Genomic DNA, 22,523 nt, shown 5'->3' on the forward strand with positions numbered 1-22,523 from the left:
ATCAATCATGCATCTAAAGTTGATGTTTTACATGTTAGCATTGTCAATTGTGCTTTTACCAACGGCTGAATCAATAGAGGACGTTATTATAGATTGTAAGTGAATCGAAAAAACTATTAAAAAAAAATTGCTAAAAATACTGTTTCACTTCAGGTGGTGAAGATGCAGTATTCGAAACCTGTGCCAAATGCGAACCACGAACGTGTGAAAATCGAGCCCTTAAGTGGTTGGTCTGTACTCCAATTTGTTTCCCGAGGTGCGTCTGCAAACCGGGCAAAATTCTGAAGGAAGGTGTCTGCGTCAGTCCGAATGAGTGTTCCCTGTTCCAAGGATGAAGGAAATTTTTCGGGGGAAGTGATGATTATGTTGAAACTTCCCAAGATATGACTGACTTTTAATCATTTTAAAAATAAAAGTAACATTTTAGAAACCATGATTGAAATGCGATTGTTACTTACAAAGTTTGATTTAGAAAAAGACTGGGGTGATACTTGTGTAGGTATTTCACTAAGTCCAGGAACTTTTAAGAATTCCGAATACAGGATAAATATTTGTAAAATTTAAATTTGTTCTGTCAATTTCGTATTATGAATCCCAGGATCCAAATTTCTATTTCATTAACATTTTTTTCAAAGTAAATTGTTTACAACCACATCTGAAAACTTTCTGTGATGCATGCATCTCACGTCACCGATTACCGATGACAATTGTTACGCGACGTGGCTGCGGCTAATGATGTTGTCGCTGATTTTATACGGCACAAAATTACTTCCACCTTCCGAATCGATGACGACGACGCTGACGATGATGATGACGATTCCATATCCTGACCAGGAACTCGTCCATACATACGTACACATGTACGTTCCTACGTTTTTCCTTGAAAGGGACACCGTTTCCTATATCCACGAGGACGAGCAGCCGGATGACAATAGAAAATTCACAACTGTTGAGCTGCCGCAATTTGCGTTAAACAGTCGAAGAGTTGAGGAAGGGTTGTTGTTCTGGGTGTTCTGAGCAGTAGGGTGGCAGCGAAAATGGACATGTCAAACTTCAAACACAGAGCGAATGCATTTGGTTGGTTGGCACAAATCACAGATCTGTGTCAAATTTTAGCTCAATCGGACCTGTCTCGGGGTGTCTCAAGGCACTAAAAAATTTTGTTTTTTGGCTCTCCAGATTTTCTTTTTTTTTGTCTCCACCTAAGTAAAGAGTAAGCGAATTGGGGAAATCGAAAAAATATTAATGTCAAGTGATTTAAAACTGCATTAAACATCAACTTTCCTAAATAATGCTAAATACGGGAATTTTGACAAAATTTTTAAAAAGATTTTGTCCAATTGGAATCTTTGATATTTCTTAAGGCCTAATTTAAATGGTTTGCAATCTTCACAAAATTGATAAAAAAGATAAAACCTTCAATAACAAATATTCAAAGTTTGTATTATTTCAGAAATAGTTGTTATATTATCTGTTCAAATTTACAGAAATTGTTGAATTCAAGAAGTTGCCAAAGATAGATGGTACTCAAAACTGTTAAATTTCAATTTTTTTGGTCCTTTTGTTTTTTTTTCCTTTTATTTTTCACTGGAACTTAATAGGTTGTTTTTATTCGTTTTTGTATTTTTCTCATTCCCGTCATTTTTATGATTCATATCCTTTTTCATATTTTTGTCCTTTGTCTTCTTTTTTGTTAGTTTTGTCGTTTTGTTTTTACAACATTTTCGTCTTTTCTGGCATATGCGTCAATTGTGTCATTTCTATCGTATTTGTTTCCATTGTTAGTAACCTAACAAACCATTAAGTACTGTTATAAACCGAATTATAGATGTATTATATCAGCATGTGAGTGTCTATTAGTCGTAAATTATGTTTTTAAATGCTATTATGCATTGTGAGAATGAAGCCGCTTTGAAGCCCTGTAAATATGCAAGAGAATCGTCAAAGCTTTTTTACGGCTTTCAAAATGTCAATTTGGATGCAATCAAACAACAAAAAGAAAATACAAAGTGAATGAACAATTAGATAAACAAACATGAGATTTACGGTTTAATGGGTACTTGAGTAGTTTTGTCATTTTTATCATTTACTTTAAACTTGCATTTTTGTTTTTATTTTTGTCATTTTGTTCGTTTTTGTCATTTTAATTTTTGTCATTCTCGTCATTTTTGTAACTTTTATAATATGTTTTTCTATTTTTTTTCATTTCTATCTTTTTTTTTGTCATTCTTGTATGATTGTCTTTTCTCATATTTGTTGCCGTTTTTATCTTTTATTTTCCATTTTGCTAGTTTGGTTTTTTTCTCATTTCTGTCATTTGTTTCATTTTTGTAACTTTCGTCATTTTTGCAACTTTTGGACATATTTTTCTTTTTTGTCGTTTTCGTCATTGTTCTCTCATTTTAATTATTTTTGTGAAATAGCAATTTTCAGTTATTTTAGATTTTTTTGTAAGTCTAAAGGTGGTTTTTGTGAAGGGGGGCTCCTGTACAAAACAAATAGATACATGATAAATTCGAAAAATTTTAATATTTGATAAACATAAGCGTTTTGTTTTCATGAGATGAATTAATGATTTTGCAAACAAGTTTTGCTGATATTAAATGATTGTATTGGAAGAACCTTCCCACTTTAATTTTTAAAAGCTCGGATATTATATTAATGTAGCATACAAGTAATCAACAGAAACAAGTTTGTCGGTGTTTTTTATCAAGTTTGTAAAATTTTTTAATAGATGGAAAATCTTCTGTATTGAAAGACTCCTTCCACTTTCAAAAATGTTTTTTTTTTCATTTAATGAGATAGTTTATTGTAATATTGTCATAAAGATCCCTCCCATTTTTTCGTAAAGAGTGGCTCCCATGTACAATCAACATTAAGCATTGCAGTAATCGAAACATTTCTGAGTTCTGATAGGTATAAACGAGTATTGACATAGTTAGATGATTTGTTGTTTTGAAAAATCTCTCGAATTTGTTAAAAGGGGCTCGCATCCCAGTTGCAGAATATCCCCCTTATATAAATTTTGGCACTCGACATAGGAGGCTATGGAGGGAGATGGAAGAGGTGCGATGGGATCTCATGAGGAGTGTATTCGAAAAAAATGCTACACTTTGTTTTGTGAATAACTTTTGAATGCATCGATGGAAATTGATGGAAACTATCTAGTGATGTAATGTGTACGTGTACAAAATTTAGTGACAATCTGTCAAGTGGTTTTTGAAGATCATTGACCATACTTTTTGGGCAGGTTCGAGAAAAATACAGAAAAGTCCCGTTGGGGGCCCTAGAAATAGCTGCAAATCAACTATTTGATCAAAGTCATAAGGTAAATCGTTTAAAGAGTCTCATCCAATAGTGTGCAAAAATTTGAATGAAAGTGAAGATGGTTGATTCCATGAAGCTAAGGAATGTGAGAAGTTTTTTTCAAGCTCAATCCGAAAAAATCAATAGAGGTAGAGATGAATATGATAAATTTTACTGACTGTTTCATATAAGCTCTGTTCAACAGCCAATTGAAATCGGTTTCAATCGATTTCGATTGGTAAATTGTTGTTCACTCAGCAAATGTTGTGATCGAAACTAATCCAATTGACGTTCAATGAAGCCAATCGGAATCGATCGAAACCAATCGAAATCGATCAAGCCCGAGAGCAGGATTCGTTTCTATCGGTTTCTATCGCACTAACACAAAGGCAGTTGTTTACTGTCAAAAACAGCTGATTTGGTTTGTTTTTAACTTTTGATACAGTAAACAGTGCAGTGCAAGTGAAAGAGAAGCCAATCGGTGCAGCGTCAGTGGTGCCTGCCAGTGATGCAGTGTTAGTGGTGTGGTATCATTCGGTTCGGTGTACTCTGTCGGGTGCTGGCTGAGTCGGTGATGCTGTTCCAGTCATACTAAGTCGGTGGCTGGTGGGGCTGTGCCACTCGTGCTTAGTCGGTGGTGCTGTGCCAGTCGTGCTGTACAGGTGGTGTTCGCGTTGGAATGGTGCTATTGAAAGGGGTGTCGATCTATGTGGAGTCGGCAGTGCTGTGCCAGATGTCCTGGGCCTTATTCTGCGAGGCGAATGACGTGAAGTGACTTGGTTTTTCAGAGTCACCGTATTCTGGCAGGCGAATGCCGTGACTTGGATGAATTTATGTGACTTTGAATGAATACGCATGCACTGTCACCGTATGCTCAGAGGCGAATGGCGTGACTCAAGTCGGTGGCAAGTGACTTTTGGAGTCGTAACCTATTTTGCAAGTGACTCGGTAGGAAAAAAAAATTAGATTATCTAAATTTGACACAATTTCAATAAAAATTTACGACTGAAATTCAAAACATATCTAGTTAAGATGAAAAATGTTAAAAAATAATACAACGAAGGTTTTCTTAGAAATTCGGTCTAATTATAGTAAAAGTTTGTTTCTTTATAAGCAACTTTAAAAACAACTCTTTTATGCACACAAAAATTCTCAGTTTTGCTGTCCAGAATTTAAATGAAATACATTTTAATTCTGAAATTTAAATCAGAAACCCAATTTCTTCACGCACACATACAGCAATTTATAGAAAAAAATTCGGATTCAGATTTTAGAATTTTTTTATTTGCTTCTTACTTCATTGAGAACCACAAAACTATCCACTTTACAAGGCACTTTATGGGGGTTTTTGCTCGTGTCCTCCTAACCAACACCATTCCTCTATAAATTTTTGAGCCGGAAGAGTTTGCTTCTGTCTGCTGGTGCTCCGAACGAGCTGGTTCCATTCCGGTTTTCCACTTTTGTTCTGTTGTCCAGCAGCACCCGGGAGTTTTCTGCGTTTGGCCTAGTTGGAAGTTTCGGAGCTGTGGTGACCGTTTCCGTCGTCAAGGCCATGGACGTCTGCATCCTTCCCTGGCGCAGTAGCTGAGGGAGAAAATTTATCTGAAATAAATTGAACATGTTAATATTTGAACAAGAAATTCAATTCAAAAGAAATTACCTTTTCGCAGCGTTAAACGTTTATTTTTGTAGCAATTTTTTACTCTGTATACATCCGCCAGCTACAAGATGAATCATCTTGTAGCTAGAGAATGAATACAGCGGCAAAAACCATAGAAATATCAAGGAAGGTGAAGCAAAATTTTGTGAAAATTTAGTTGGAAACTAAACAGACCTAAAAATCACTTTTTCATGCTAACTAGAGTACTTGACCTAGATGCTAACACAAAATAAAATACTTATCAAACAAATAAAAATGTGTTTAGACTTTAATTTTTTAAGGCCAGTGAGCAAAATTGTGCATGAAAAAAACTGATTTGCATCACCTGATTATGTAAACACGTTGGGAAAAAGTCATTTTGGATGAACTTCAACGAAATGTCAATCCAACAAAATAATATGATTTTTCAGGTACGCAATATTTGTTTCTGCATATGTATTAGAAGTTTGGAAAATTTTCAACTTTTAATAAAATCAGTCATGCACATATTTTTATATATATGATCATTTTTTCTTAATCGAATTATTAACTGTTTAAAGTAATAACCAAATAACCGAATTTTTTAACGCAACATATTTATTGCTGGAGTTTTTTTTTATCGAACTCGTTACAACAGCATAAAACTTTTACACGATTTGATTTGTTTGACTAAACATAATTAAAAAAACAAATTAAAAATCCAAACTCTACGTAAAAATTATTGAAGAAAACCATGTTAAATTTTCATTTTTCAACAGATTGTTTTCTTGTAGTGCTCATATATTCGAACAATAGAATGAATTCAAAGCTTATGGAAAACATAACTTAGTCACTGAGTTTAAGATTATTTTAAAGGAAATAAGTAATTTTAACTTAAAACAATTGTATATAAATCATTGGCTTATTCAGATTTTAAAAAGAAATATTAAAAATTAAATCCACCTGTTTGATTATTTATTATCAATAATTGATATCTGATGAACTAAGAAGCTTTAAAAAAACTTATATTGAATCAATTTATCATCCTCCGTTTGATCACAGTTTAGATTTTTCCTAGATATCCGGATTTCAGAGATAAAATATTTGAAAATCTAAGAATAAACCTACACATTTTTCAACGATTTATGGGTTCTGATTGATTTAAAAATTTCCAAGATTAAGTTCAATTGAAAGCGTAACTTGCGGACATCGCCTTAGCAGACAACAGACTTGCTAACTGAGCTATATCACAAGTCCAATTTATTTTGAATATTTTTTTTTATTTGATATAATGTCTTATTTAAATCAGAAAAATTGAATTGAACTTTTTTATCTTTATTGCAAATAAAGATATAAATTTTGAGACCTGAATCAGAAATATTACAAAGTTAATCTAAAATTCTTGTTTGAAATATTAGTGCGGAAATTAAACGGAAATTAAACCACTGATTACACGAAAACTTTGCTAAAGTATACAGAAATCAAACAAAACTAAAAAGGTTGTTAATTTTGAATTAACATGGATTTTAACGAAAACTAAATTTAACTGACAATCTATAATACAGAATGAAATTTTAAATATCAGTTTTCAATCTTAATTTGATCTTCGAATTTGGAATTCTCTTTCTATTAAACGTTTTTATTCAATATTTTTAATCTATATCTGAAATTTTATCACGTACAAAAATGCAAACCCCAATTCTCAACATGAACTAGAACGAAAGACAATTTGAATTCCACTTGACGACTTACAGCATCTTTGATAAAGATTTGTTAGATTTATTTAAGTCCACATTTGGTTTAATTACATAAAAATTAAATACATTATTTTCAAACTCTTCATGAATGTGACGTCATCCAAGAAATTGAATATCACACTACCTGCTTTGAATGTTCCTTACATGTTTGACAGTTCGCATGGTGAACCCGATGAAACTGGTTCATTGTCTCTGGAACTTCAAAATGAACATCAAGCCACCGAGGCAATGAACTAGTCACCGTGAGTGAGTCGCCTCTCGGAATACCCCGACTAGAGTGACGTGACTACGACTAATGTGACTCCGAGTCACTTCATTCGCGTCGCAGAATAAGGCCCCCTGTGTCAGTGGTGTAGTTTTGGTAGCATTTTTCAGTGAAGTTGCGGTACTGAATCAAAAGAAACTTAAACAATAAGGATAAAATAAAACATTTGATAAAAAATTTGAACTATAAAAGAAATTTATTTATAATCTTAATATTCCCATGGGTTAAGGTGACACGGAAGGAACGATATTTGCGTTGTTTTTCTTCTGAGCGTTGTTTTCCAGCTAGAATTAATCTGCCAGGGTCGAGCTTTCTGTGTACAGTATACTGAATTATGGAGGTGCACATTCTTGAGTACCGTAAATGAAAAATAATCAGTGAACCAGAAAATAACATATTTTGTTGAATTTTAAAAAGCTGCAACTATTGTTCACGAAATTTTCGATACTTTTCATTCTTTTTCATAAAAAAAAACTCTCATAATAAAACCAACATTAATAATTATAACAGTCATTTTTCGTAACAATTCAATTGGATTAAATGAACTTTCATTTGTTTTAAAGCGTATACAACATACTTAGTATAATTGTTTATTGATTGAATATAATGAAAATTAACGTTAAAAGAATATAAAATAAATTAATTTTTTTTTTCAAGAAGTTTGCTGTTTGTGTTCCACCGGGGTCCTTAAGAAAACATGATATATGACTTAAACACTGAATGCTGTTTTTGAGTTTTGTCGCCATTTGGTAGATATTTAACAGCAATGATCGGTCTATCCACAGTCACAGCTTCGACATGTGCTAAGATCCCACTCGCTGAACAACCGTACTTTCCGCTGCATGCCATCGAATTGAATCTGCACTCAGTCAAACGAAGGTGATCCGCGGGCCTGTTGTGAGTTTCCAGTAAGTGCCGGCTTTGGTGTTCTAGTTAGGGACCTAAACTAAAAAAACACCACTTTTTCTCATAATCTGCTGAAAAACATCACACAATACTAACCTTTTTCGCTTTTGAACTTCAGGTGCCTCTGGAAGAGTGAGTACACTTCCTTCAGTTTCTTTCGGAATCGTTTTTTTCTGCCTACCGTCTTGTTTTGGCAGCTCATCTATCTTGGCGGAAACCTTATCTTCAGGCTTTGGATGAGGAACGCGCAGGAAGACAACGAAAAAATTCATGTGTTCTGCACATCGTTTTTTTACTGAAAAAAAAAAGATAAAATAGCCGTTAGTTAGGAATCCGATGAACGAGTTACAGATTGATCCGATTTTCAATGCCTATCAATTGCTTGGTCACTTTCTAATTGAAGAACAAGTTTATGAGATTTACTTACCAAGTTTTTCCCGATGCTTTGTTGGTATCTATTTTATAAACAAGGAGGAAAAACGGCTGCTTTTTTATAAGTTAAGAATCCTGAAACCTCAAAGCGCACAGCTGCAGCATTTCTTATTCATAAATAAGAAAATGACAGATGGCAACAAACACAGCGTCAATCCATTTCAATTGATTTCGATTGAGTTTTGTTGAACACACCTATAGCTGACTTATAAACAAGCCTGACTTCGTTGCTACAAGGTAGAAAAGCTGCCCACCGGTAAAATGTACAAAATACGGTGGTCAAATCGTGCGCAAAATATTTGGACTGCTAGTGGGGATATAATTTGAAAAATTTCGTAATGGACAGCAAAACGAACTCTTTAGCGGTCACCTGGTAGGTTTCAAACCAGAATCTTTTCGTTGACAAGTCTCGCCTGTATTTCTCGGAGATAAACAAGGAGAACAAATTGAAAAATTTAATGTCTAATACTCGAGGACGCTAACGATCTGTGGAAACTGCAAATCACTCAATGTTTCATAACGATTGACACGATAAATGGCTAAAAATACAAAGAAGATTGCCTCAAAATGCGACCGTTTTCTCTGCAAAGCACGTCAGTAGGTTCCACGAGGTTTTACTGTGTTTAAGTTGAATCTAGAATCTTGCCATTACGCAAAAACTGCGCTGGAGTGATAAAAACTTAAATATGTTGTTTTTGTGCCGAAGGAGGACACAAGCCGAAGGATCGGCTAAATTTGTTATAACTTTGACCAAATTCAAAATTTTGAGTTATTTGAAGAGGAGCTTCAGGAAACAGAAAACGTAATCAAATATAGTCTTGTTTTGAAAAAAAGGATGATAATTAGTATGCATTATAGATGGCGCACCTGTTGCCTAAATATTAAAGTCGAAAAATTTCTTCATTGAACGCTTTCTCAAAAAACACTTAAGAGTACATTACAAAAATTAGCACATTTAAAACATTACCTTACCAGGTAGCTTCTTGAAAAAAAACCCCAATTTCCATCCATGCATTCAAAAGTTATTCCTAAAACAAAGTGTTGTATTTTTTTTCGAATACACTCCTTACATTTAGAAAGGGAGAGTATTTGAGCACGAAAAATACTTGTAAGATGATTTGGATTGCTTTTTTGAAAAATAAAATGGCATGGGAGAATTACTGGATACTAGAAATGTTTCTAGAACTTTTTGAGACCCCTCATCCCTATTCCTTGTAGTAGGAAGATGAAAAGGGAGAAAGGAGGCTCTAATGCCTGGTTTTAGCATAACTATACCTAATTTAGCAAAAGAAAGTAAATCTTTTGTGATAGGGAATTAGGGTACCTACGTGAAATACTTCTATGATGATTTGAGACCTTTCCATCTATTTTTAAAGAAGAAAGAAAGGAAAAAAAACTCTCATACAACTTCTCTTATCTCTAATCTGCTGTTCCAAGCAAAATTGTTTCATGTGAAAAAACGTGCAAACGAGAAAAACGCGAATGAAATTTCAGCTATATTTCCAATTTATCTCTCAAACTGAAAATTCACCGAAAGTTTTTTCGCAGTGAACAGTTAAATTTAAACATTTTACAATATTTTCTATCTAAAAAGAATTACATTTCCTACGACAAACGAAAAATAAGAGCCAAAAATGATTTGTGTGATACCTTTGCGTGGAATCAGAACGCATACCGATGCTAGTTCTTCGAAAAACTGTTACACAGCTAAACTTTTTCTATCATTTTAAATGCTCGTATAGTTCCTGTTTTTCCAAGTTGAACTGTAATTTTTCAAGGTTGAATTGTAATTTAAGAAACACGTTCCTCTATGTTTATAAAAATGTTTAGTTGAGTATCGATCCTGTAAGTAGTGCTTACCGAAAGTGTTTGTGAAAATTTCTCGAAGTAATCACTTGAGGCTCTTCGCTCCAGCCCCACCCCCCCCCACTTCTTAGTGTTCATTTCGGTGAATAACATTACATTTTAAACTCGTCTTAAGAGAATTTTTTGATAAAATTGGAGTTTTTCATAAGATTTTCTGTAGTGTGACATTTTTGGGTAGATATATCAACCTTTATTCAGGCAAATCCAAATTAAAGAAAATTCTTCTTAGACCCTCAATAAATTCTCGAAATCTTTAATTTTGCATCATTACATTTTTCATGGGCGCACCCTGAAAGCCCATACAAAAAAAAACTCCCTAATCAGGTCTTGAGTGTCAATTTGACACTCCTCGCTTAGGACGCACTATCTTTCTTGTTTCTCAACCGATTTGTTCAAAATGTATAGGTTTAGAAACCTCGTAACGTAGCTCAAATATGTTTCTCAGACACTATTCAGCTACAACACTTCTTTTTTTAATAATTAAAAGTCTTAGAAAAAAAACTGACATATTTAGTTACGTTACGAGGTTTTTAAAACTATAAATTTTATACAAATAGGTTGAGAAGCAAGAGAGATATAGCGGTTTTAGTCAGAAGTGTCAAATTCACATTTCAAGGACTGTAACGGGTAAAAATTTCTGAGATGGTTGGGGGTTATACATACTTATACAACCCGATAAGGAGGGGAAAACTAAATTATATCAAGATGAGATATGTTGATACTTATTTTTTCCTATCTAAATGAGTTGTTATTCAGTACTTGTAGGATGTTAAAATATCTCAAATTATATCAAAAAATCTATGCGATCATAGTTTAATTATATCAATTTTAGATATGCTCCTTTCATGTTTATATCTCATTCAGATAGCTTAGTTTGATATTGGACAGAACAAAACCTATTAAAATTATAACTTATCAAGATGTGAGTGCTTCGAGAAAAATTTCTAGTGGAATTATATGCATTATATGCTAAAATCATGCTCCATTTTTGGTTTCCCAAAAATTGGATTCAATTTTATGGATCTGTAGAGCGAAACTCATCAATGCACGGTTTGGGCCGTTCCCGATCAGGAGAGCATATCAGAATAATAACTCAAACATATCTCATCAAGATGTTTACATCTGATTCAGTTATAATTAAGTGCTCCATATTTTCGATTTTAAGTTTCTCCAATCCGAATTATATCTTATTCTGATTGACAGACTTGAAAGGGGTTGAGCTCATTTTCAATTATGAAGTTTTTTTTTCGGATTGTCCCAAAATAAAATGATTATATCTTATTTTGATATACGTACAACTTTTCTGAAACACGGACATCGAAGTCAACGGCCAAAACCGTACATTAATGAGTTTCGCTCAACAGATCCATAGAATTGAATCCAATTTTATGGAATCCGGAAAATGGAGCATGGTTTTAGCAATTAATGTGGTTTATTGACATCCCACTAGAAAATTTTCTCGTAGTACTCATATCTTGATAAGTTATAATTTTGATAGGTTTTGTTCTACCCAATATCAAACTAAGCTATCTGAACGAGATATAATCTTGAAAGGAGCATATCTAAAATTGATATAATTTAGCTATGACCGCATAGATTTTTTGATATAATTTGAGATATTTTAACATCCTACGAGTACTGAAAAATAACTCATTTAGATAGGAAAAAATAAGTTTCAAAATATCTCATCTTGATATAATTTTGTTTTTCCCTCCTGATCGGGTTGACTTCGATGTCCGTGTTTCATGAAAAGTTGCACGTATATCAAAATGTGATATAATCATTTGATTTTAGGACAATCCGAAAAAAATCTTTATCATTGAAAATGAGCTCAACCTCATTCAAGTCTGTCAATGAGAATAAGATATAATTCAGATTGGAGAAACTTAAAATCGAAAATTTAGAGTACTTAATTATAACTGAATCAGATGTAAATATCTTGGTGAGATACGTTTGAGTTATTATTTTGATATGCTCTCATGATCGGGAAGGCATCTATTCCTTTTTTTTCAGAGGGGAGAGGAGAGAGAAAGAAGGAGACTTTTTTAAATATTTTTCGCATACGGCATAACTGTTAAACTAATGAAGCAAATAATTTAGTTACGAAAAATGTTTCTATTTTAATTCGAAACCGTACAGCAGGTTTTGACAGGGAAGAGGGGGAGAATTCCAAGTAAAACATACATTTTTGCATAACTAAAGTATTTTCGAAGCAAATAAAGACAGAGTACTGATTAAAGATTTTTTTAAATGATTGAAAATGCAAATATGAGATAAGTTTTTGAGAACAGGAAAACAATTTATTCAAGAAAATTACAATTAATCTCTTTAGTATTGCAGTTCGAAGCTGAGCTGGCAGCTTATATTAAAAAAAAAAAACAAATTTAAATTTGAATTTGACGGTACTGATAAAAATTTAAATAATTTTAAAAGATTATTGTTAGTATATCTATCATTTATGTCATTTATGTTTGTCATTTTTGTCTTTTTTTGTTTTTTTTTTGAAAAAAACATCATTGCTTTTTTGGTCTTTGTCGTTTTTGTGATTTTAGTCCTTTTTGTATTTTTTTTTGTCTCGATCAACTTAATAATTTTTTTTTATTTTAGTCATTTTATTATTTTCGATTTATTTTAATTTTTAACAGTTATCAGTATTTTTTATAAGTTTTGGCATTTTTTTATGTCATTTTATGGTATTTGCCATTTTTCATAGCATATAATTTTTTGTCATTTGTGTTATACATATCTGTAATTTTTCACAAATTATGTTATTCCCTTTTTTCGACTTTAGTTGATTTTCTGTGTTTAAAAATTGAAAATTTGAGAGTTTTGAGGCACTCGTTTTTCTAAGTTAATTACGGGTGGCCTGCAATTTTGCTCAGTCAAATTTTTGGGCTTATCAATGAAATTTTCCATGACTTGTCGGGTTTTTTTTAAATTCGATGATCAAATTTTCTATCCATCAGTTGCCACCCTACTGTGTAGGCTTCAGTCGGAATGAACGATGCAACATCGAAAACAGCATAAAAATTGGTGGATTTGAGATAGAGAGGGGGTGTAAAAGTGAGCCCAGCATGATGCTGTTGTCGGATCTTTTTTGTTTGCCGGTGTGATTTTCCTTTTGCGGTCGTGCGCTGATTTTCCACCCTCCCCAACTTCCTTTGGCTTGGTCGACGTCGTCGTCATCGTCGTCCTGCATGAGGAGACACTTGTCGCGTGGCATGGTGGGTGGGTGGCTGGATGGGTTGAATGAAAACTCGAATCCTGAAGTGTGTCCTTTACCTACCACCGTTTTCGGAAAAGTTTTGTGAGCGAGTGAGCAAGGCAGAGCTACCTACTACTCCGAACGATGCGATGTGGTGCATATTTTATCCTGGCGATGGCGCGCGCGTTTTCCGTTTGTTGGTTTTTAAGTCTGAGCCGGAGATTCATTTCGGTTTAAACGGTGTGACGGAACAGAACGGTTTGGTCAGGTTGTTCGGAAGGGTCGTACCAGATTTCAACAGTCGCGCTCGTTGGGAACCTTTCTGGGTGGAATAAGTGGTTTCGATAGTGAATTATGAAGTGAGTGAAAGTGAGCTTTTTAAACGGTGAAGAACAGGTGGAAATTATCTTGTAAAGGATAGCTATCCTGGGAGCAAAAACCAGAGGAACTTGATTGAGGTTCCGATCACGTTTCAGGAAGGTGTTGGAAAAGGTAGAAAATTCAATTACTCATTAACGGCTTATTAAATTAACGTCCACCGAAATACCTATAAAACCAGAAAAGGTATAGCAATAGGTTTTGAAAGGGAATAAAAAAGTTTAATTGGTGTCAAAACTCTTGGTGGGATTGTTCTGTGAAAATTAATTGTTAAGATTAAAGCTGATTTTTCGGTAGAATATGGGAATTAAAACCAAATTTTCCAAAAAAAAAAGATAATCTTTCATTATTTTTTAAACCAATCTTGTTTCTTTCTTATACATTAAATCTTTAAATATATAAAAATTAGAAAAACCATTTGTGATGTCAAAAAAAATTTGACTGTTGATTTTCTTTTTCAAAATGTGGAATTTCTTTTCTGTCTATGAAAATGAAACATCTAGGCAAAATTTGGAACATCATTTAAATGAGAGATAATCATCAATCCAATATCAGGTTTTGGGTTTTTTTATACAATGAGTTGACAAAAAATGTATTGCAAAGTATGACTACACCGTACGCTTATTTCCAAATCTTTTTTTACATTAAAGGCACTAAAATGTTGGTACCCAGGTACCAGTTCTGGTATTTCTAACAAATTTATTTCAAGTTAAATGATAACTCAGAGTTCAAATATACTTTTCTTAATTTTGTTATATTTCTAGATTTTTGGTTACCAATCAAAATATTGTCAGAGAAAAATTCATTTTAGAAATGAAGAGTTGATCACCGTAAATTTATTTTGGGAAATTATTTTATCGGCTATATCGGTGAAATTTTATATTCTTCAAGAAAGAATATTTAAGAATTGAAAGATTATATGCGGATATAAGATTAGAATAAGATGAAAGATGTTGAAATTGAGCGGAAGGGTAATTTTAATTTGAAAAACTTTTCATCACATTTCAGTCAGCCCGTGAGGAACAAAACGATGAAATGTGATGAAAAGTTTTTTAAATTAAAATTACCCTTCCGCTCAATTTCAACATCTTTCATCTTATTCTAATCTTCTATACGCCTATAATCTTTCAATTCTTAAATATTCTTTCTCAAAGAATATAAAATTTCACCGATATAGCCGATAAAATAATTTCCCAAAAGAAAAATTCATGTTTGAGAATTCACCACACAAGAAATTTTGAACGATGAAATCATCTGAATTTCGTCAATGTCATAATAACATATTCAGTTTAAATATTTGGGAAATTCTATCTTTTTATAAAGTCTTAATTACAAAAATTGAAGTTGAAAAATATCCAGAAAATAGAAGAAAAACAATAAAAATTTGATCCAAATTTGTTTTGAAGATGTTGATCAAGACTTCTGAGTGTATTCCCAAAAAATATTTTAATGTTATTTATGTGAACTCTAGTTCAAAGTTCCGTTTTTTGGTTCATTTATCATATCGATAATCAGTTTTTCAAAATTCAGCTTTCTTACTTTTGCTGTTTCTGAGTTCTTTATTTCTCATTAGTTTTTTTTTCATCTTAACTATTAAACATCAATTGAATATCAGTTTCATTATTCAATTGCATAGCTTTTTGGTTGTTCGACGGAATCTAAAATTATACTCAAACTTTTTCAATACACTTGAACAAACGGAATGCTAACCTGTTTTCATTACTGGATCTAAGAATATAATTATGAAATTGTTATCGAGATCGTAATTTTACACATTTACAGTTAAGAAGAATCAACACAGATTTTTGCGTTTTTAAACATTTGCCTTATACTTAAAAAAAGGGAATTTAACGAACCATAATAATATTTGTTACAAACTTACTTCACTGACTGGAAGAAAAATATATAAATCGTATTAAAATTGTTGGATTTCTGTTCCATTGTAAATAGATTTTGATAGCAAGAGGCGCTGATTTTGTATGGGCCCCTCCTTCCATAGAAAGTGAGTTTCTCGAAATTATTATACAAACCATCTCTGACCCGAAAAACCTCCGGATACCAAATTTCACTTCATTCCGACCGTCCGTTTATACGTGGTGACAAAGAAAACGCCTCCATTTTTATGTATTAGATTGTTTCTTGTTGAAAGTAAACATTAATCGGAAATAAAATTTTTTTTTTTTTTAGTAGAAATTTTCTTTTTTCTGAGTACAATTCAGACTCATTTCGGGCAGCAAAAATCTATTTTTCGCAATGTGTTAAACTAGGGTTAAGCAACCTTTTGAACCAACGGGCCACTTTTAATTTGAAATTCTTTCGGCGGATCGCATTAAAATAAAATTTAGGTAATAGGGGAGAGTGGGGATACTTGATCCCCTTTTCTTATTTTCACCATATCTTCCTGGAAAAATTTAGCAACTCGCCGTCTTTGACATTTTCTGACAGCTTGTAACTTCAAGTTTCTATGCTCCAAAAATTAGATCGATACTTGAACCCGTTGATAAACTAGAAGCATTTTCGTGTGAGTAAAAAAATTGGGATTTTTCTGAAGTTAGGGGAGGCTTGATCCCCTATTGAAGGAGACTTGATCTTTTATTCAGGAAGCCGTAATCCTTGTATAAAAATCAAACAAAACCCCAAGATAGAATATTAATTGACTATTTTGGTCATGTTTGTTCTCATTTCACAATTTATAGCAGACATAAGAAGAAAATTCTATAACTTTGTCTCAACGCTATTAACATTGCATACTTAAAGGCGCTATTTTTTATAATTAAGAGAAAATTAATTATTTTTGCTCTTTTCTTCAGACAATTGTTTGATCAATATTAGTTTTTGGATAAATATTTGTAATTTCGTAATCAGCAATCAAAACGATCAATTCAGAAGAAGAATATGCCGTTTGGAAGGGGGATCAATTGTACCCATAATCAACATTTTAGAAAACTTTTTCTGAAAAAAGTTGAGAGTTTTCCATTGCTTTTAAAATATGGCATTATAAAGTTCATTTTACGCTCGAACGATTGATACTTTGGAACAAATATTTTTTTCATAATTTTCCCATGTAAGGAATATTTTAAAGTGGGGAAAAAAGATCTTCAAGTTACATTTTGTGAAATTTTTCAAACAAAGTTCAATTACTCAAATAATTATTTTGTTAAAATTTTTTAAACTACAAGCATTGTTATTTTGCTCATTTTGGCACATTTTTCTAGAACATTTGATCTTTGTAAGACATTTCAGTTTCGAGATATAGCTAAGGAATCAAGTATCCCCAGGGATCAAGTATCCTCATTCTCTCCTATAGTTTGCAGAGCTTTAGGTTATTTTTATAACGACAAATTTTTAACAAAAACAAAACTGGAAAATACTCGTTCTTGATCATTTTTCAATGATTTAATTGTTTTAAATGATTTGAAATGTAAAGAGAATATAATTTATTTACAAAAAAAAAACATCATTTGCTTTCCTTTTTATATTTAACAACGAAATATTTTGAAAGAACTTTCAACGTACGTAAAAAGATTTAAACCGTTTTCTGAGAAAATCCCTTTTTTGTTTGAACCGATGGGATGGTATTTTTTGTTATCACTTCCATTTAAAAACTTTATGGAGCTTCTTTCTGTGCCCATTTTCGAAAAGTTTTTGTATGTACACTGCCGGCCAAAAGTTTGGGATCACCCACTAAAAAACATGCAAATTTTGATCGTTCATATCTCAGCCGTCTTAGGACATATTGCAAATCTCCTGATCTCATTTGAAAGTTAATGAGCAATAGGTATCTCGGAGGTATTTTGCGCAAATATAATGTTTTAGTTTTGAACTTAAAACTTAACCTTAAGTTATAGCATTTTCAAAAAATCGCACTCAATATTCAAAGCCGATCATCTCGGGATAAAGTGAACCAAATCTCAAAATTTGAGTGGCATTAGAATTCCTGTTCTTTACTTCTCAAAACACTATCAAAAAATTTTGTGAAAAAATTCAAGAATGTATTTTTAATAAATAAAATAGACACTTGAGTTATCGTCCAAAAGTTTGGGATCACCTCTTTGTATGGTGAGTTTGGGATCATTCTTATAAAAACATGCAAATTTATTTTATTCATATCATTCTCATCTAACATCGTATTGCAGATCTGAAGGGTTCATTTGGAAGCTAAGGAATTGTTGTTTTTTAATAAATTCATTCAAAAATTATATTTTGAAGTGATAACCATAAAAAAATCACCTGAAATTAATTGTTTTTTTGAAAGTTCCCAGATTTTTTTTATAGTTCTCACCTTAAAATATAATTTTTGAATGAATTTATTAAAAAACAACAATTCCTAAGCTTCCAAATGAACCCTTCAGATATGCAATACGATGTTAGATGAGAAAGATATGAATAAAATAAATTTGCATGTTTTTATAAGAATGATCCCAAACTCACCATACAAAGAGGTGATCCCAAACTTTTGGACGATAACTCAAGTGTCTATTTTATTTATTAAAAATACATTCTTGAATTTTTCCACAAAATTTTTTGATTGTGTTTTGAGAAGTAAAGAATAGGGATTCTAATGCCACTCAAATTTTGAGATTTGGTCCACCCTATCCCGAGATGATCGGCTTTGAATATTGAGTGCGATTTTTTGAAAATGCTATAACTTTAGGTTAAGTTTTAAGTTCAAAACCAAAACATTATATTTGGGCAAAATACCTCCGAGATACCTATTGCTCATTATCTTTCAAATGAGATCAGATGATTTGCAATATGTCCTAAGACGGCTGAGATATGAACGATCAAAATTTGCATGTTTTTTAGTGGGTGATCCCAAACTTTTGGCCGGCAGTGTACATATGTATGTATGTAGATAATCCACCATGGGTTCACGGATTCCCCGCAGTTTCGCCAACGTATGCGCTAAATTGCATTCTTTAGATTATTGGTTCGGCAAACTTTCAATGCAAATCACCACCTACCCGACACCATGGCTTCGTGTGAACTACAATAAGTATCTGCTAAATCCTTTACCCTTTTACTTTTCAAATCTCTGATTTCAGAAAGAAATGCTGACTTCCAAAATTCCAAAGACTCTAGCGTAATACAAGCAGTATTTTTTTAGTTTCAAAAGCTTTAATTCCAACATTTAAAACCTTTCATTTGAAGTTTAATAAAATTGATAAAAAAAAATCATTTCTTTATTCCTCAATCCTTAAATATCTCAAAATTTCAAATTATGAAATGTGTAAAACTTTAAAAAAATATACTTTAAAATTCTGAATTCGCAAACTTTTATTTATTTTTAGGCCAGCAGGGTGGCCAGTGAGTTTCCATTTTCAAATTACCGGTTTTCCCGATTGAGATTTTATGGTCTACCTCGTTTCAAAATGCGCAAATAACTATGTCTATCAGGTTTTGGACCAAAGCTGAAGATATGTTTATGCAAGTTGAATGTAAAAGTGTTTAATCTTGAATTCAAAGGTTATTCGAATTATGGTGATCATAATACGGTTAGAAAATAAATCTAGTTAACCGAAAATGGTTACCTTCTTTTCAATCTTTCATACCATCTTCGCTTTTTATATAGCATCCATGAACGATCTAGGCGTCATCGTAGATAAAAAACTCACGTTCAGCGACCATATCAGTGCCATCACAGCGAAGGCTTTCTCTGTTCTTGGATTGGTGAGGCGTAATTCACAATCTTTTCAGGATGTATACACTCTTATAGCTGTGTACTGTTCCTTGGTGAGAAGTGTATTGGAGTACGCCGCTTGCGTGTGGGCTCCTTACCATACATCTTGGAGTCTTCGAATCGAAAGAGTGCAGCGATCATTCATTCGTTACGCTCTCAGGTCACTTCCGTGGAACGACCCCATCAATTTTCCGGATTATGAGAATCGCTGCGTGTTGATCAATTTAGAAACCCTCTCTTCCAGACGTGTAAAACTAAAACGGCTTTTTGTGTATGATCTGGTTACCGGCAACGTGGATTGTGCAGCTTTACTTAATGAAGTATGCTTTCTTGCACCATCCAGACATCTACGAGGAAGACAACTTTTAGCGCTAGGCATGCACCGCACTACTTACGGACAGAATATTCCTCTGACCAGCTGTTTTCAGTGTTTTAATGTTGTGAACAATTTGTTTGATTTTACTGTGTCCAAAACGATGTTTAAATATAGGATTAAGAACCTTAGATATTAAGATCAGTCTGTAGGATATTTGAATCCAAGACGGTGTGTGAAATAAATTATAAAAGAAACTGCTATATTTTTATAATTTGCTTGGATAAATCATAGTTTTGATATGATGCCATATAATACTTTTAAAATTTCAAATTGAAATTCTAAATGTTTCTATTGAAATCTACTGACTGATATTCTGATATTTTTCTTCTAAAATTCTTACTTAGATGCACCTTATTCATCATAATCAATCTGATATTTTATTTCGGTTCTGATATTGAATACTGAGTCACGTTTTTGTTTGGATACCTTCAACATTTTTATTAGAATGCGCTGAGTTCTAGATTATCTGTCCTCTCAAAAATGCATGTTTTATTCGATTTCGTATGTAATGTAAAACAAAAATCACACAGACACTTGTTGTCTTGTTACATCTTCTGCCTTCTGTACGTTTACCAATTAACCGAATAAAAAGGGGGACTCTATTGAAAACAGCTGAAAATCAGTTAAGTCACGTAAAAAAAAATCTCATTGTTACATCTATTTAAAAACTACCATTGATCATTAGGTTTTTGTAAAAATATCTTTTCAGAAAGTTTGTCGACCGAGTTAAGACTTCATTGATGAATAACTGAATTCATATCTATCTTCTAGCATTCTATTAAAACTCTCATTCGACTCTTAGCTTTCATCGGGTCAACACGTATTCTTGAGTCCATCCGAAAGTGTAGTGTTTATTCGCAGTTGAAAAAGCTCTTTGATTTCTCTCTTTTTCAAGGTTAAAATAAACCTTTTATAGTTGGTTTTTATCCGTTTTCAAAATGGCGACCCCGCCGAGGGGACCTAAAAAATCGGCAAAGAAAAAAGATTCCTTTACCAAAACGCTCGACGGCCACGTGGAAGGGTCAAAATTCCTGATCATTAAACGCGCATCCGAATCGTCTACTTTCGACAATGTCAGTCCATTCCTCATCAATAAATTCATTTTGGCCAACGTGGGAGAGGTAGAGTCCGTCAAGAAGATCAATGGTGGATCTCTACTAGTCCAGGCGAAAAATATACGACAGGCGAATAAGTTGCTGAATTTGACGGTTATGCAAGACATGGAAATCATCGTTGAGGAGCATCGCAGCTTGAATAAAATTAAAGGTGTTATAACGTGCGGAGATCTAAAAAATGCCTCAGAAGAAGAAATTTTGGCTGAACTTAAATCTCAAGGTGTTTGTGAAGTGAAGATCATCAAGCGAAAAGTCGACGGAAAGTTAACAGATACCAACAGTTTTATCCTAACCTTCAATTCAACCACGTTACCCGAAACCATACGCGCTTCGTTTTATCGGTTAAGTGTTCGACAATACATAGCCAAGCCAATGCGTTGTACGAAGTGCCAGCTCTTCGGACATTACAAAAAAATTTGCAGAAATCCGGAAGTATGTAGCCAGTGTTGCCTTCCCGGGCACACTTCTGATAAATGTGAGGGACAGGTAGTTTGTAGAAATTGTCAATCGAACAGTCATCCATCATGGTCATCAACATGCGACATCTACAAACAGGAACAGGCAATCCAGAAAATGATGGTAATGATGAAATTATCATATAGAGCAGCACGTCGTAAGTATGCAGAAGAACACCCATCGTCTATAACTTATCGAGATGTTGTAGCACAAGGTCAAATGAAAGCTCTCTCCCGGCCACCAACTACTGAACGTCCAATGATAATAGACTCTACCCCAGACCCTAACTCTCCCATTATCCCACCTCCTTTTCCCAGTCCACCCCATTCTAATACTCCCGAAAACTTGCAATCAAGCTCATCCATATCATTGTTTAGTGACACTAATACATCACCAATTAAGCGAGCTTTAGAAACGAATAGTGATAGTGATAGCGATAACCCGAAAAAAATTGTAAAAGCTTTAGAAATTTCCACTACTCATCTTTCAGACTCTCCAACAAATCATTAATCCTCACCTACACTTACACACACAATTGTCAATCATCGGCTAATGATAATTTATTTGTATTTATTATTTAAGCACAATGGCTTATCCACGTATGTTGCAGTGGAATTGCAATGGTTTTTACAGTCATCTTCCAGAAATCCAAAATTTATGCCGATTGTTTGACCCTTTTTTAATGTGTTTTCAAGAGACGCATTTTAAACAGTTCCAAACTATTAATTTAAAAAACTATTCTTGCTTTCGATCTAATGTCATCACTGATGGCCGTGCCAAAGGTGGTGTTGCTATTTTTGTCAAAAAACATATTCACTGTGAACCGATAATTTTAAATACAGAAATTCAAGCCGTCGCTGTAAAAATTTCATATCCAATCGAGTTTTGTGTATGTAGTGTATATCTACCTCCAGGAGAACCAATCAATGAACATGAGTTTCAAAGTTTGATCCAAAGTTTGCCAAAACCGTTTGTCATAATGGGTGATTTCAATGCTCACAATTCAACCTGGGGATCAGTTAGAACAGACACGAGAGGTAAGATCGTAGAATCTCTAATAAATGATATGAATTTTAATATTCTCAATAATGGTAACCCTACACATTTTAGTATTGGCTTCGCATCTAGCTCGTCAATTGACTTGACTTTATGCACACCATCTC

General features: G+C 33.2%; 2 protein-coding genes across 2 annotated transcripts in view; both read left to right on the forward strand.

The window, feature by feature from the left end:
- Positions 1-13,602: 13,602 nt before the first annotated feature.
- The window catches only part of LOC129757713 (uncharacterized), a 56,633-nt gene continuing 47,712 nt past the window's right edge, over positions 13,603-22,523 (forward strand). The window contains exon 1 of the mRNA XM_055755002.1: positions 13,603-13,847. The gene's annotated coding sequence lies outside the window, so the exon portion shown is untranslated. The remainder of the gene's footprint in view (positions 13,848-22,523) is intronic.
- On the forward strand, positions 20,728-21,870 carry LOC129753854 (uncharacterized). Its single transcript, XM_055749702.1, has one exon. The coding sequence runs from the start codon at positions 20,728-20,730 to the stop codon at positions 21,868-21,870; it is 1,143 nt and encodes a 380-aa protein (XP_055605677.1).

The sequence above is a fragment of the Uranotaenia lowii genome, chromosome 3 (assembly GCF_029784155.1).
Source record: "Uranotaenia lowii strain MFRU-FL chromosome 3, ASM2978415v1, whole genome shotgun sequence".
NCBI lineage: Eukaryota > Metazoa > Arthropoda > Insecta > Diptera > Culicidae > Uranotaenia > Uranotaenia lowii.

Excerpts from the sequence above, each read along its gene's own strand:
- LOC129753854 (XM_055749702.1), top strand. The coding sequence starts at position 20,728 with ATGGCGACCCCGCCGAGGGGACCTAAAAAATCGGCAAAGAAAAAAGAT.